A 14,842-nucleotide genomic window follows, 5' to 3' on the forward strand; every position below is an offset into this window, starting at 1 on the left:
TTGTTTATTAAATTCTATTACTTATTATTATTATTATTATTATTATTACTATTATATCATTCATCAAATTAGTGTCATGGTATTGATGGATTGGTTGAAATTAAATTAAATTGATTGTTATTATTATTATTATTATTATTATTATTTATCTGGGTTGGAGGGGTATGGAGTTGTTGTTGTTGATTGTTGTTGTTTTGGTCCGATAATAGTTGTTGTTGTTGAAGTTGAAGTTGTTGTTGCAGTTGTTGTTGTTGTTGTTGTTGTAATTGTTGCTGTTGTTGAAAATGATATTGTTGTTGTTGTTGTTGTTGCTGTTGTTGTTGTTGTTGTAGTTGTTGCTTGTTGTTGTTGGAAATGATATTGTTGTTGTTGACCAGGAGGCAACGGCATTGGATTGTGAGGTACCAGTGGTTGATGTGCTGGATGATAAATATTTGGTTGTAATAGTTGAGGCTGTTGAGAGGGTGGACCTACATGAGGGGGGTTACCGCTTTTCTTTTCCACTTGAAACTCTGAAATCATGTGATCCAAGAGAGGGAGAATTTCTGGAAATGAAGGGCGATGAGATGGATCCGTATCCCAACACTTATTAATGAGAGAAGAATATGAAGCAGGACACCATTCTGGGATTGGCAATCGTTCTCCACGATCGATTGATCTAACAACCTGCATGGTGTTCTTTCCGGCGTATGGAATTTGGCGAGTGAGCAACTCCCAGAGGACGATGGCAAAAGAATAAACGTCTGCCTTTTCGGTATAACCTTCCTCTGCCAAAACTTCAGGAGCAACCCAACCGGTGGTACCGCACATTGTCTTGGCAAAAGTGTGCGACTTGACAGTGGCCAAACCAAAATCAGCAACCTTTACTTGCCAACTGTCATCGACTAGCAAGTTGTCGGTTTTGAGATCGCGGTGAATGATAACTGGATTACGAGAGTGCAAGTAGGTCATGCCACGAGCGCAATCGTATCCGAGTTGCAATCTGAGACCCCAATCCATTTGAACATTATCGTCTTGCAAGATGCTGCTGAGCGCTCCTTTTTGAAGATATTCTGTGACTATACAAGGTGAGCCAGGTTCTGTACATGCTCCCATAAAAAGGACAATGTTTGGGTGCCGAAGCTTGCACAAGAGATCTACTTCTTTTCTGAGATCGCTGAGCAATTTTTGATTGAGGTTGTCATTGAACAACATCTTGACAGCAACTTCGGTTCCTCTCCAGCTTCCCCTAAATACTTGACCATACCCTCCTCTACCTATTCTCATGCCCAATGTAATTTCTGAAAGTGGCACCTCCCATTCAAAGACTTCTTTGATGGGGGCAGGGGGTGGTGTAGAAAGAATCATCTGTCTCGGCGCAGAAGGCATGGCAAAGTTATGTTGTTGATTTTGTAACATTTGTTGTTGAATAGAGGATTGGATGATTTGTTCATTTAACCCTTGGAGGGTGGGTTGGTTGTTGGTCGGTGTTGAAGGTTGAGATGCGTTGTTATTGTTGTTGTGCGGTGATAAAAGGGTGATTTGTGATATTGCTTGTGTGACATTTTGACTGCTGCTTGTAATGGTGGGTGAGACATTCATTGGTGGCGTATTAATGTGAGGAGGTGAAGCCATTGGATTCTCCCAGAGCTGTGGTTGATTAGTTAAAAGTATTTGAGGCAAACTTGCAACTGTATGTTGTTGCAATTGTTGTTGTTGTTGATGATGCAGTTGATGAAGGACGGCAGCCTCTTCTTCAAACTTGGTTGCCTTTGCATTGGCAAGAACCAACTCTTCCTCGAGTTGTTTGAGCTTTGCTTCCGTCTCGAGATGTTGTTTTTTGATTTCGTTTAGGTTTTCCTTTTTCCTCTTTTTAATGTCAATCTCCTTTTGGGCAAAGGCTTGAGCTACAGCAATGGTCGAAGCCACATTGATTGATGGTGGCTGAGCGTGGTTTTGTCGGTCTGTTTGTTGTTGTTGTTGTTTGTTGTGTTTGGTGGCAGGTGGCTTGTATTGCTTGAGAAATGAAAGAATCTCAATGGGTGATTTTTTGAGCATACTCTTTTGGAGGGGCAATCGGTTACCCTCTAGCCATAGGACTTGAAGTTGTGTGCATTCGAGCATGTTGGAAGGAAGACTAGATAGTTGGTTGTATCTGAGTCTAAGCTCTACCAATGAAGACATTTGGTTAAAGTTGGTTGAAGATGGAATATCGGTGATTTGATTAAACGAGAGATCCAATACCTTTAAACTTGTTAGATTTCTAATATCCTTTGGTATCGCCTTGATGTTGTTGTTGTTGAGGTAGAGTGTGGTCAATTTTGTCAATGAATACAACTCTTTTGGTAAAACAGTCAATTGATTATGATTTAATCTTAATCTTTTTAAATGAATTAAAGTTCCAATCGATTTTGATACCTAACAAAAAAAATTAAAAAAAAGGAGGTTAATAAACAAATATATATATATAGAGAGAGAAGGATGAAATTATTCTATATCAAAATTACCTTTTTCAATTGGTTTGCTGATAAATCCAAATCTCTAATTTCCATGAGCGAATAGACATCGACCGGGATTGATTTTAACCAACAATTTGACAATGATAGCTTGAGTGATTTGTTGTTGGAAGCCGATTGAATTCTAATATTGATATCGTCCTCTTCATCTTCTTCGTCGTCGTCTGCGTGATGATAGGATGGCGTAGTAACAGTTTGATCACCACTGTTGGGCTTGGAAGGTGTGTCAACTGATTCACTTGGGTCCTTGGCTAGTGAATCATCTCTGTCGTCTGCAATGTCATCAAGATGTTTGGTTGGACTATTTGCACGAGAGTCGTCCAACATGTAACCACTGTCATCATCTGTGTTGTTGTGGCTATCACCTCCCAAATCATCATGATTGACATGTGATTGGTTGCCATGATCATCATGATCATTGTCGTTGTCGTGGTGTGTGTGAGAATCCATATCCTCTAATATCATGGAATCACCACCGTCGTGATTATTGTCAATGGTTGTTGTTGACGATCCAGCTGTTGATTGATCATCGTCGTCTACATGGCCACGACTATGAATACGGCTCTTTCTTTTAGATCCAATCATAATGTTTCCACTTGAATCCAAAGCTTGTTGTTGTTGTTGTGTGATTGTCTCACCTTCTTCTCCATCGCCGTACTTAAAGATGACCAATTGATCATAACTTTGGTCGTCATGCAACATTTTATCTCTCTCTAATCTCTCTCTTTGGATCTCTTCAATCTCTTCTATGCTGCTTTGTTGTTGATTTATTACATCGATACTGTTACTTGGATTATTATTATTATTTATATCATTAATAGTATTGATTTGTGATGGCGGTGGCAGTGATTGTTGACTATTAAAATTATTATTATTGTTATTATTATTATCATTGTTGTTATGATCAGTATTATTATTATTATTATTATGTTCATTATTATTGTTATTAAGAATACTAATTTTTCCTATTCTCCAATCTTTATAAAAGGTTGGTGATCTGTCTTTGCCTAAAAAAAAGTAGAAGTAAATGTTTGATAAGTCTTTTAGATTGATTAAAATATTATATATTATATTTTATATATATAACATACCATATGACGCCCTCTTTAAAGGATGAGGTGAAGATGCATCGTCATCATTGAGATAATTGTTATTGTTGTTGTTGTTGTTGTTGTTGTTGTTGTTGTTTTTGTCGTTACTGTTTTCATCATTTAAATTTTGTTCTTGTTGCTTTAATTGTTGGAGTTGTTGTTGTTGTTGTAGTTTTAATTGTTGTTGTTTTTGTAGTAGTTGTTGTAGTTGTTCTTGTTGTTGTTCTTGTTGATCTTCTATATCATGACCATTAAATTTTCTTTTGTTATCTTTTGTCACAGAAGTATCCATTTCTGTAGTTCTATTCCCATGCGCATCAGTATCATGAGAGAGGCTATTCCCATTTGTCTCTTCTTGATTGTTGATATGGTTATTATTGGTATTTGTGGTAGTTGTTGTTGTTGTTGTAGTTGTTGCCTGATGATTATTAATTAAAGTACCTTCCATCAAGGTATTAACAAATTTGTTTTGGGTTTCAAGATAACTAGTAAAAGATAGGATGAGACCTTCTTTTAAACTTGTTCACACTATACTACTATAACCTGTTGTTGCAACCTCAACTGCTACAATATGTGAGGTGAATAATTATGTTTGAAGGGGTGTACTAAAGAAGACGAAAAGAGTAAGTTTTTAACGAAATTGTAGAATAGTTATTATTATTATTATTATTATTATTTATGTAAAGCAATAAAGAAGAAGAACAACAAGTAGGAATGTGTTGTGATGTTTGTCCCTTTTTCTCTTGTGACGTTTTGTTGTATATATTATTATTATTACTATTATTTTATAATACTCGAGATATTCTTTTCTTCTCTTCGTTGTTGGTGATTCTTTTTTTTTTTTTTTAAAAAAGAGAAATAATAATAAACATCCTTTCAAACTGACTCTCTTTCTATTGTCTGAGCCAGTGTGGTGTGTGGTGTGTGTGGTTCGAAGGGTTGTAGTTTAGGGGTGGGGTATGATTTTTCTGCTAGGTTGGTGCTCAAAGAATCTAACAAACAAAATAATAAAAGGATGGTAGTATAAAACATGATACAAACATATATATATATATATATATATTGGTGTGCATCTACAATGAAATATGATGATGATGATGATGATGAGATGGAGGATAACAGATGAGGAGGGGAGGAACAGGATGAGGAGAGAGAGATGAGTTTACTTACTTGTTGTATCTGCGAGATCTCAAGCTCTAATCAAAATAATAACTATAGTAGTTGTAATAATATAAGGGAATCTAGTTAATGGATGGTGAATCTCTGAAAGAGCATCAACTTGTTCTCTTGTTTTATATTATGATTATAGGTAGACAGTATATTATAAATATAGACACTTTCGCTGAGAAGAAGAAAGGGAGAATTTGGGTTGAAAAAAAAAAAAAAAAAATTAAGGAACAAAAAAGCGGCACCCCTTTGTTCAACAATCATTTTTAATAAGATTTTTCTATTATTTATTGTTGATTAATATTTCCTTCATCTTGGTCGGCAACGGTGGCTATTGGTTGTTTATGTTTTTGTTTTTCCAACAAAGGAGCTAAAAATGAACCAAAAGATATATGCGATCGTGTGTTGCTCGAAGATGGTGGCACTGATGTGGAGGACGACAAAGATAATCCAACACTACCACTGGAGGAATGGCCCAATGGACTATTGGACTGTGTAGTATTGTTGGTGTTATTGTTGTTGTTGTTGTTGGAGACTGGGTGTTTATAGGTGGATCCGTCTGAATTGAGATGGGCATACATACAACTACTTCCAAACTTGCAGGCACCTTTACCGTGATTAAAGTACTTGCAGGGAATGGCTCCCAATTTGTTTTTATAAATCTCAATAATATCCTTTTTCTGTTGTCCTGCCACATAAATATCACTTGGAATGATAAAGAAACTGTTTACTTTGCAAACGGGACAGAGTCTAACCGATTGCTGTTGTTGCGATGTGCCAATGGCTGATTGTAAATTCCCTCTCCATTCTCTGATACAGTCCAAACAAAATACATGACTGCAGTGACTCAACAGTCCAAATCTTTGGTTCTTGTCAACAATCGAATCTCCACATATTCCACATTCCAAATGTCTAATCTCTTCACGTTTAATTCTTTTTTCTTTGGCAATGAAGCATTCTGTCATATGTTCGTGGTTTTGCAGAGCATGGTTAGGAATCAAGTAGGGTTTATCACAAACCTCACATACATTTCCATGGATATATTTACAACTATCACCATTTCTACATCCTCCTTGAATATAAAAATGACATAGTATCTAAAATGAAATGAAATGATTATTTTAGCAAATTTTGTTGGTTCTATTTAAATATATGTAGAGGATACATACATCTGATTTTTGGGAACTATTATTAGTATTGAGTGGTCCTGTTGTTGATGTTTGATATAAATAACTATTATTACCATTATTATTATTATTATTATTGTTATTATTATTTTGGTCATAGGAGATATAATAATCTGGAGGGATATTTGACTTTAATACTTCTAAATAGGACATTGGTTTTTTTTCTACGTCTTTTTGTTGGTTATCTTGTTGTTGTTGATTATATAATTGTTGTTGTTCTTGTTCCATTTTCAATTTATTATTTACAATATTAATTAAATTATTCTCGTCTATATTTATATTCTTTTTTATGTACATCTTGAGATTGTTATCGGTTGGGCTATTATGCATGTTTGGGGAGGATTTTTGTTGTTGTTGTTGTAAAACAACGATTTCATCGTAGCTATCATCAATAACAGCAGACAATGACGCAGAGGTTTCATTTTCAAAATCCATTTGAAAATCAAAGTCATCGTCTTCGTCGTCATCATCTTGGCCGATTTCTAAATCCTCAATATCCTCCACTGGTAAAAGGTGATGACTATTGTTTCCAGGAGCAATGAGTAATGGAAGAGATGAATTACGACCATTATTATTATTATTATTATTAGTTGATGTCGAGGTGGGGTTTAGTTGATTGTTGATGTGATGATGAATGAGATATTGGTCTTCAAAGGAAGATGGCGAAAATATATTGGCCATTGATACCCCATTGAGTGTTGTTGGCAAGAAGGAAGGAGATGATGAGTAGTGGTGGTTGGAATGGGAATTGAAACGTGGACTAAATGGCGGAACATTTCCAGAAGGAGAAGTACTCATCATTCCAATGATACTAGTTGAAGGAGAGGAACTGGGGTAGAAAGAGAGTGCGTTGGTATGTCTATTTGGCGAAAGAGACAACAATGGCGATTTTGGTAGACTACTAAATAAATTGTTGGATGGTATGACAGTATTGCTATTATGATTACCAGTAGAGCTGCTATTGGTTGTCACTGACATTAGATTAGAGGAGGAGGAGGAGGAGGAGGTTAATGGAGAGGCAGAAGGTTCGGTTGATTTAAATATATCGAAAAAGCTACCACCACCGCCACTAAAGAGATTTGGACTGAGCGTCGTCAAGGCGGAGTTGTCGACGGAGCCTACATGAGGAGAGATAGCAGCGGCAGCAGCGGCGGCAGCAGCAATCGAAGTACTTGTGCTACTGGTAGTTGTTGTGATCGAGGAAGATGACAATGAAGACACTTCAATGGTTGTTGTAGTTGTTGTAGTTGTTGTAGTTGTTGTTGTTTTATCGGTTGTTGGGTCAATTGGTGTACCAGTGGTTTTGGTAGATGGTGACAATGTTGTTGGATTGGAATGAAGGAATGTACATTTAGATCCACTCTTGCAATAACCAGCCATATGATATTTACAAAGCTGTTGTTGTTGTTGTTGTGATGGAATATTATTATTATTATTATTATTATTATTATTATTATTATTATTATTATTACTATTGTCATCCTCATAGTAATAATGATGATCATTTAAAGAAGAAGAAGAAGAAGAAGGATATTGGTGAGAGAATTTACAAGCTTTTCCTTGAAGACATCTTCCTCCTTTAAAGAATTTACAAATAATTGACTTTTGATATGTTGATGTTGATACTGCTGCTGCAGTACTCTGATAGTGATTTGATGATGCCATGATCACTACTATCTTGGTGTAGAGTGATTGATAAAGTGACAATTTGTATAAATTATATTAATCACTTTAATCCTCACTCTGTTAAGAACAATACAACTGAAAGCAGCACAAACAAACAAACAAACAAACAAACAAACAAACAAACAAACAAACAAACAAACAAACAGACAGTGGGGTAAAATAAATGAATAAATAGACAAATGTAATAAAGTAACTATAGATATATTTAATAAAGCAAATTTGAGGAAAAAAAGTTTATAATGAAGCAAATCGGATTTTTTTTAATTTAATTTAATTTCAAGAAGTGGGTGTATGGTCATTCTGCGCAGAATTTGGAGGTACTGCATAAAGTAGTATTAGAAGTAGTTGTAGTAGTAGTAAGGGATCAATGTTTATTTATTGTTTAATAGTAAGTATTTGAATAACCCAATAATAACCATCTTGTTTTACATTCTAAAGCAGTTCTTGGTATCTTTGTTTGTCTACCTCGGGCCATTCCTTTTGAAACTTCCATCCAATTAATCTCTTTTAAATCACCATTATTACCACTACTACTACTACTACTACTACTACCATTATTGTTTAAATTTGCAACTTGTTGATCTCCATTTGTTATTGCTTTGATTGTTGTGCTACCACCACCAGAATTGTTCAACATATTGGTTGGTTCCAATTCCATCACTCTTTTGTGTAACATTTCATCTTCTTTTTGTGACCATAATACTTCTCTTGACATGCAAGATTTAAAATATTGATATCTACATTGAATGTCGGTACGAGTTCTCAACTCTGATGCTACATTCTTCCAACTTTGACCATGTTTCTCTACGAGTGAAAACAATTTACTCTCTTCTTCTTCGTCCCAAGATCCCTTGCGGATGGCTGGACACAATACTCGTTTCCAATGTTGAGCACACTGTGCACCTGTCTTTCCTCCACCAATTTGATGTGCAATCTTTTTCCATTGTTTGTCACCGTGTTCGTGTACCAACTGTATCAGTTTCTGTGATTCTTCCTTTGTCCATTTATTTGGTGGATTTCTTAAACCTCTACTCACACTCTTTCTTACTCTTTCTCTCTTTTTCTTTGATAGTCCAATATTAAAGAGTGGATTACCATGGTGGTCTTGTTGCTGACTCTGGTGGTGTTGGTCTAGTAACGCCTTTTGAAGATCCATGTTGATTTCATTCTCTTCGACGCCATTGTCCTTTAGGAATGATACCATCTTTTGGCTTTGCTCAACATAGAGAAATAGATCGACTAGGTATTGAAAAATGGTTTTGTAGTTCATGTCCATGATGGGAATGACTCGAAGTTCAAGAAGAAAGTTTCTAAACGATAGCTCTTCATTCAAATAGTCGGTAATCGTGTTGAATAGATGGTCTCTAGAGTATTGATCCATCATTCCAAAGAGGACCGGTGTTAGATAATCTCGGAGTTGCTCATCGAAATCATCTTCCTCTAGGTCCATCTCTGGAGGTGACTCTATGTCTCCCCCCAATAATGATGGTGAAAGAATCGATAGAGCTGGTGGACTCATTAATACTTGGTCTTGGTGATTACCATTATACGAAGAAGAAGAGGAGGAGGAGGAGGAGGAGGAAGGATTTACGTTGGTTGTAGTTTGGGGTACTACAATGTCTGACGATGAAGAATTGGATGGGAAATATGGTGAATTGTTGGACAAGACAATAGGTGTTGTTGGCATTGCAATTGACATGCCAAATGGTCTCTTTTTAGGTGAAGGAGAACTAATACTCATATTTACCATTGAGGAAATATGTGGTGAAGTAAGAGAATTATGTAAAACCTTGGCAACTTCTACATTGTTGGAATTGGTTGAATAATTTTGGTATGTATTGGCACTGTATACTTGTTGATGTTGTTGTTTTAGTTGGGTGGATATTAAAGATTGTTGTTGTTCTATTGGATTATTATTATTGTTGTTGTTGGAAAAAGTTGAAGAATTAAAGGAAAGATTAGCCGATTGTTGTGGTGATCCATATGAAGAATATGTATTCATATTTTGTGGAGAAGTAGAGGAATATAATGATGGATTAATAATGGTCATCATTTTTTAAAAAAGAGATTGATTAAAAAAAAAACAAAAAAAAGGATTCTATTTTTAGATAATAATAAAAAAAAAAATGAAGGAATTAATTAAATTATTTTGTGCCAAGACTGTTGGTAATTAAATAGAAAACAAAAAGAAGAGAACAAGATTGGATTGAATTTAAATATTGAAAAGATGAGGCAAGAGGAGGAGGATAGATAAATGCGTATTTTCATAACACAATAAGAGTACAGACAACAACAACAACCATTAAATCCAATCAATTAATTAATCCAGTACCATGTATTTTAGATCAACAACGCTGCGTTCCACAAATTTTGATATCATCAAATTTTATACTTTAGAAAATATTGGTGGTGGTGTTGGATGGCACTACACACAGGTAACCTTTCTCTCTGTCTTTGTTGTTGGATATTGGTTTAAAGGACAAAAGGGTGGAGAGTAGGGGTGTAAAGAAATAGAATCGTAGGATCATCATATGGGATGGGATAAAGGATTATTTGTTTTCAATTTTGAACAGCATTATCGGGTGGTAAACAACAAGATTAATCGCATATTTTTATCTATCCCATCGTCTTTATTTTATTGTACATGATTATGGCAAACCAGTGAGAGAGATAGACAATCAAAAATTTTTATCAACTCCAACATGATTGGATCGGAGTTGTGTGTAAGTGTGGTAATGAGTGATGATAAACTTATATTATACGAATACTTGGGGTGGTCACTGTTTGATCATTGTTTTTTAACAGTTTAACCAATCAATCAACAACAGTTTTTGATTATATCTGATTGCAACCAAACGACTTTTTGTAATTTTAATTGGGGAATATATTAATTTATATTTTATAATCCACACGTATAGTATCATGTATGTTGATATCTTCTTTTTGGCAAAACAATTGTCTACCAACAACACACCAAGTCAATAATTTTCTACCCGATGATTGGTGGTAGATTTTTTAGAGGAGATATATCATTAATGATTCAACACACCACCACTATTTTTGAGTGGATTTTCGTATCGAAAATACTAATAATAATGCGAATGTGTAAATGGTAAATATTGAGGAGGATATGGGATTACCACACCACCACCACTTTCAAATAATAATATTCTATCTCTTCAAGATTTCTTTTCCGCCCACTTGAGAAAAAAAATAATATTATTAGTTGTAGTTTACAACAAGGCAGAATTTTTTGTTATATATGGTTAAATAGTTAGAATTGTTTAAAAAAGAATCCAAAGTTTTATTATACAGACTAATCAGCATGGTATATATATATAGTACTAAGATGACGTAGGATGGTATATGGGTCTCATTATTGGACCCAATCTTTGAAGTAATTGTAATAGTGCATTAAATGTTAATTTAGGACTCTATAATAAATTATTAATTAATAATAATTATCAATTGTTAAGTTTCTCTTTTTTTTTAAATACTTACATCTTCTTGAATTATATGACCACAAGATGGAAGAAGAATTAATTGAAACTTTCCTTGCATTTGGGCAATTGTCAATTCTTTATCTAATCTATCTGATCCAGCAAGAATTAACATTTTGACAGCTTTTGATGCCAAAAACTCTTTGGAAAGATTCGAAAACCAATCCTTCCAATATGGTTCTGTCAACATCAAGTCTGTGATCCAAGTGAATTTGTTGTTTTCTGTTGGTTTGATTTGAGATGGTACACTGACTTGAGCAGACTCTAGGTTTTGAAGAGTGTTGCTATCGACACTCCATTTGATTGCATCGCTGACACTGTTAAAGAATTTTGGTGTTTTGGCAATGATAGATCTCATCGATGATAGAGCAGACATGGCACTACCTTCTACCACATCAACAACCACCAATGCATTAATATTATTAATTCTATTTGCACTCTTTACAGCAATTGCTCCACCTAAACTATGTCCAACCAATATTACTTTGAATGATGATGATGATGATGACGACGTTGATTCAACCAATTGTTGTTGATAAGTGTTGGCTACATTGACAGTATCATTGACTAGAGTTTCTATTGAAAAGTCTTTATCATTGGTTGTTTTTGTTGATCCATGACCTCTTAGGTCATATGCCATCACTCTACAATTTCTATTTGTGATATTGGATGTTTTGATTTGTTGCTTTGGTAAAAAACATTATAGATTAGATTAGATTAAAGTGATCATTTGTTTAACAGTACTAGCAAGAGATATGAGATAAATTACATACAATTAATAATGACCATGTTAATGATGTATAACCTCCACCATGTAAGAGTACAAACAAGAATGGTTGATCATCATTATTTATCTTGTTACCAACAATCTTGTGATTATTGATTATATTTGTTTGTTGTTCCTCTTCAGCTTGATTCGTTGATGCTGTTGTTGGTATAACAAATGTATTTGCTTCATATAATTGGAATTGATTGTCTTGAATATTTAATGTTAACCTATTGTCCCAATATTGATTCCATTCAACTTGTTTAATGATTTCACCTTTATCAATATTACTTTCTTCTTCTTCCTCTCCTTCCTCTTCTTCATCACGATCCTGTTTTATTTTATTATCATTACTACTACTATTAAAAGGTGGAAGAGGGGGTTTAGTACCTTTATAAATCTCTCTAAACATGATGATCTTCAAAGGCAAAAGGTAAATAAATGAGGTTTTAAAAAATCAAAGTACTTGGTTGGAATCTTTGTCCAAGTAATTTACAATTTATATTTATATATCCTCTATCCTATGTCAATAGGTAGGGCAGGGTAGGTTGATTCGACTTTTATATTTTTTAAATATTTAAATAAATAATATTTACATTATGGTGGGGGGAGGGGAGGGGAGGTGTTTACATAATTATTATGGGTTGCATTCTATTTTCTTCTTTTTCTTGTTATTGTTCATATATTATTTTGATTATTATTATTATTATTATTATTATTAATTATTATTATTATTATTAATTATTCTCTCATTGAAGAGTATTTTGAAATAGTTTTAGACATGAACAATAAAGGTAATAAATCCAACATTTCAGATTTAGTGGCAGCTGTTGAAATAAATGGGTGGCACAAAAGTTCAGTGGCATTTGGTCTTTTCTTTGGATCCATTTGAAGACAACAATCGAGAAATTCAAACAATTCGTTGGACCAATGAGAAGAGTACTTTTTCTCTTTTGAGAACTTTAGTCCTCCAGAGGCATTTAAAAACATGGCTCTAATCTTTGATCGATGATGAGGAACAACTCCTTTCATCATCTCTGCAGTGATCATACCAACACTCCAAATATCAACTGAAGTATCATGAGGTTTTTCTTGAATTTGTTCTGGTGACATCCAAAATGGTGATCCACACATATGAATATCTGCTTTTAATAATGTTAAATCAATTGAGAATCCAAAGTCAACTATTAAATAAAATGTATTTGTCAATAACTCTTTTTGTTTCTTTCTCTTTCTCTCTCTCTTTTTTTTTTTTTACTTACTTAATTTTACTTCAGCTTTACTGTTTAACATAACATTTTCACTTTTTAAATCTCTATGAGCAATTGAATGGGAATGAATATACTCTAGAGCATGTAGAATATTCTTGATGATATAGGCAACATATTTTTCGGTAAAAGAAAAGTTTGATATTGCTTCCTTTATAGTACCACCATCCATAAACTCTGTCACCAACCAAATCTCTTCATCATTCTTTTCATAGGAATTGACAAATGTAACTATATTTGGATGCTTTAGATAACGCATCACAGATATTTCGTTTAGGTTATTTCTTCTGTTTCTCTCTGATTTGTGATCCATCTTTTTGAGTGCCAATTCATTGTGGTGATATTGATTGTTGCTATAGTATACTTGATAGACTGTTCCAAATGCTCCTTTGATCTCATTATTGTCGGCAACTCGGAATAGTTTGGTTGGATCTTCTTCCTCTGCCACTAATCTTGCCATTGCCAAACTCTCTTGCTCTGGATGTAAATAGTACTTTCCAGGTTCAATAAATACTCTGTTATAGTCTCCTCGGTGTCTTACAACGGGTGGAGGAGGTGGTGGTGTTGGTATATTTGATGATGATTGTGATGAAGATAATGATTTTGGGTGTAGTTGTAGATTTAATGAAATATTATTATTATTATTATTTGTTGTGGTGGTGGCAGCAGCGGCAGTGTTGTTTGTGTGTTCAGAAGAAATGATTGTTGGACTATTTGTAGTGTTATTGACAGGTGGAGATACAGATGTTGATATTTCAAAGGTAGCTGCAACAGTATTACTACCATCGGTTATTACTTTTAATAGCTCTTGCTCATCTGTTTGTTGTTGTAGTTGTTGTTGTTGTTGTTGTTGTTGTTGTTGTTGTTGTGATTGCTGTATAATTGTTGGTGATGTGATGTTAGTATTATTTGATGTTATTAGTTCATTATTATTATGAATATTATTATTATTATTATGTTCAATTGGTGTTGTAATAGTACTGGTACTTGTAGTAGTTAGTGGTGGTTGTTGTTCTTGTTGTTGATGATGATGATGATGATGATGATCAGAATTAGTTGAAGATGATGATATTGTCTCTGCAGTTGGAGCAGGCAACGACGATGTTGAAGATGATAACTTTGAAGATTTTGAAATAGATGCTTTACGATGAGACAATATCGATGTTTGTGGTGCCTGTGGAACTGCGTATCGATAGTAAACACCTTCCTTTCTCGACAAAAAGTTTAGGATATTCAAGAGTATGGGAAGATGTTGATCGATGAGTTCAGGTGAAAGATTTAAATTGGTAAGCCATTTCCTCTCTCCTTTGGTAAAATCTATTGTCTTTGATATAGTTCTAACCTCTTCTGGAATCATTTCATCAGAGTCATCATCGGAATCAAATTTAGGTGGTTGTTGTTTCTTTTTTTGCTTTTTGCTACTACCAGAATGATGATTACCATATGCTCCATCGTGATGATGGTGATGGTGATGGTGATGTTTATTCTTTCCATCATGATCCTCTCTATCTAAATATGCCCATGATGATGTTGTAGGATCTTTCTTTTTCTTTAAAAATGTGACTAATTTATGCATGATTATAAAATGACAGAGTTGTTATATATATATATTAATATAAACAACACTGACAATGTTAACTTTCTTTTGGTTGGTACTGTAGTATAATAATTATATATATATA

At 34.2% G+C, this 14,842-nt stretch overlaps 5 protein-coding genes across 5 annotated transcripts; all 5 read right to left on the minus strand.

The window, feature by feature from the left end:
• Positions 1-141: 141 nt before the first annotated feature.
• drkD (leucine-rich repeat-containing protein) lies at positions 142-3,878 on the minus strand (the record flags this gene model as incomplete). The annotated part of the gene is made up of 3 exons (XM_004362288.1): positions 142-2,397; positions 2,487-3,502; positions 3,587-3,878. 3 exons carry the CDS (start codon positions 3,876-3,878, stop codon positions 142-144), a joined length of 3,564 nt encoding a protein of 1,187 aa, XP_004362345.1.
• Positions 3,879-5,040: 1,162 nt separating this feature from the next.
• Positions 5,041-7,605, minus strand: DFA_02738 (uncharacterized protein; the record flags this gene model as incomplete). Its single annotated transcript, XM_004362289.1, has 2 exons — positions 5,041-5,850; positions 5,923-7,605. The coding sequence occupies 2 exons, from the start codon at positions 7,603-7,605 to the stop codon at positions 5,041-5,043; spliced, it is 2,493 nt and encodes an 830-aa protein (XP_004362346.1).
• Positions 7,606-8,008: 403 nt separating this feature from the next.
• On the minus strand, positions 8,009-9,679 carry mybM (putative myb transcription factor; the record flags this gene model as incomplete). Its single annotated transcript, XM_004362290.1, has 1 exon — positions 8,009-9,679. One exon carries the CDS (start codon positions 9,677-9,679, stop codon positions 8,009-8,011), a length of 1,671 nt encoding a protein of 556 aa, XP_004362347.1.
• A 1,291-nt stretch (positions 9,680-10,970) lies between these two features.
• On the minus strand, positions 10,971-12,304 carry ppme1 (protein phosphatase methylesterase 1; the record flags this gene model as incomplete). The annotated part of the gene is made up of 3 exons (XM_004362291.1): positions 10,971-11,060; positions 11,128-11,811; positions 11,900-12,304. The coding sequence occupies 3 exons, from the start codon at positions 12,302-12,304 to the stop codon at positions 10,971-10,973; spliced, it is 1,179 nt and encodes a 392-aa protein (XP_004362348.1).
• Positions 12,305-12,633: 329 nt separating this feature from the next.
• mkcE (putative protein serine/threonine kinase) lies at positions 12,634-14,736 on the minus strand (the record flags this gene model as incomplete). The annotated part of the gene is made up of 2 exons (XM_004362292.1): positions 12,634-13,076; positions 13,155-14,736. The coding sequence occupies 2 exons, from the start codon at positions 14,734-14,736 to the stop codon at positions 12,634-12,636; spliced, it is 2,025 nt and encodes a 674-aa protein (XP_004362349.1).
• Positions 14,737-14,842: the final 106 nt, after the last annotated feature.

The sequence above is a fragment of the Cavenderia fasciculata genome (genome assembly GCF_000203815.1).
Source record: "Cavenderia fasciculata unplaced genomic scaffold Scf_Dfasci-G-b-205a01.r1-3, whole genome shotgun sequence".
In the NCBI taxonomy this organism is placed as follows: Eukaryota; Evosea; class Eumycetozoa; order Acytosteliales; family Cavenderiaceae; genus Cavenderia; species Cavenderia fasciculata.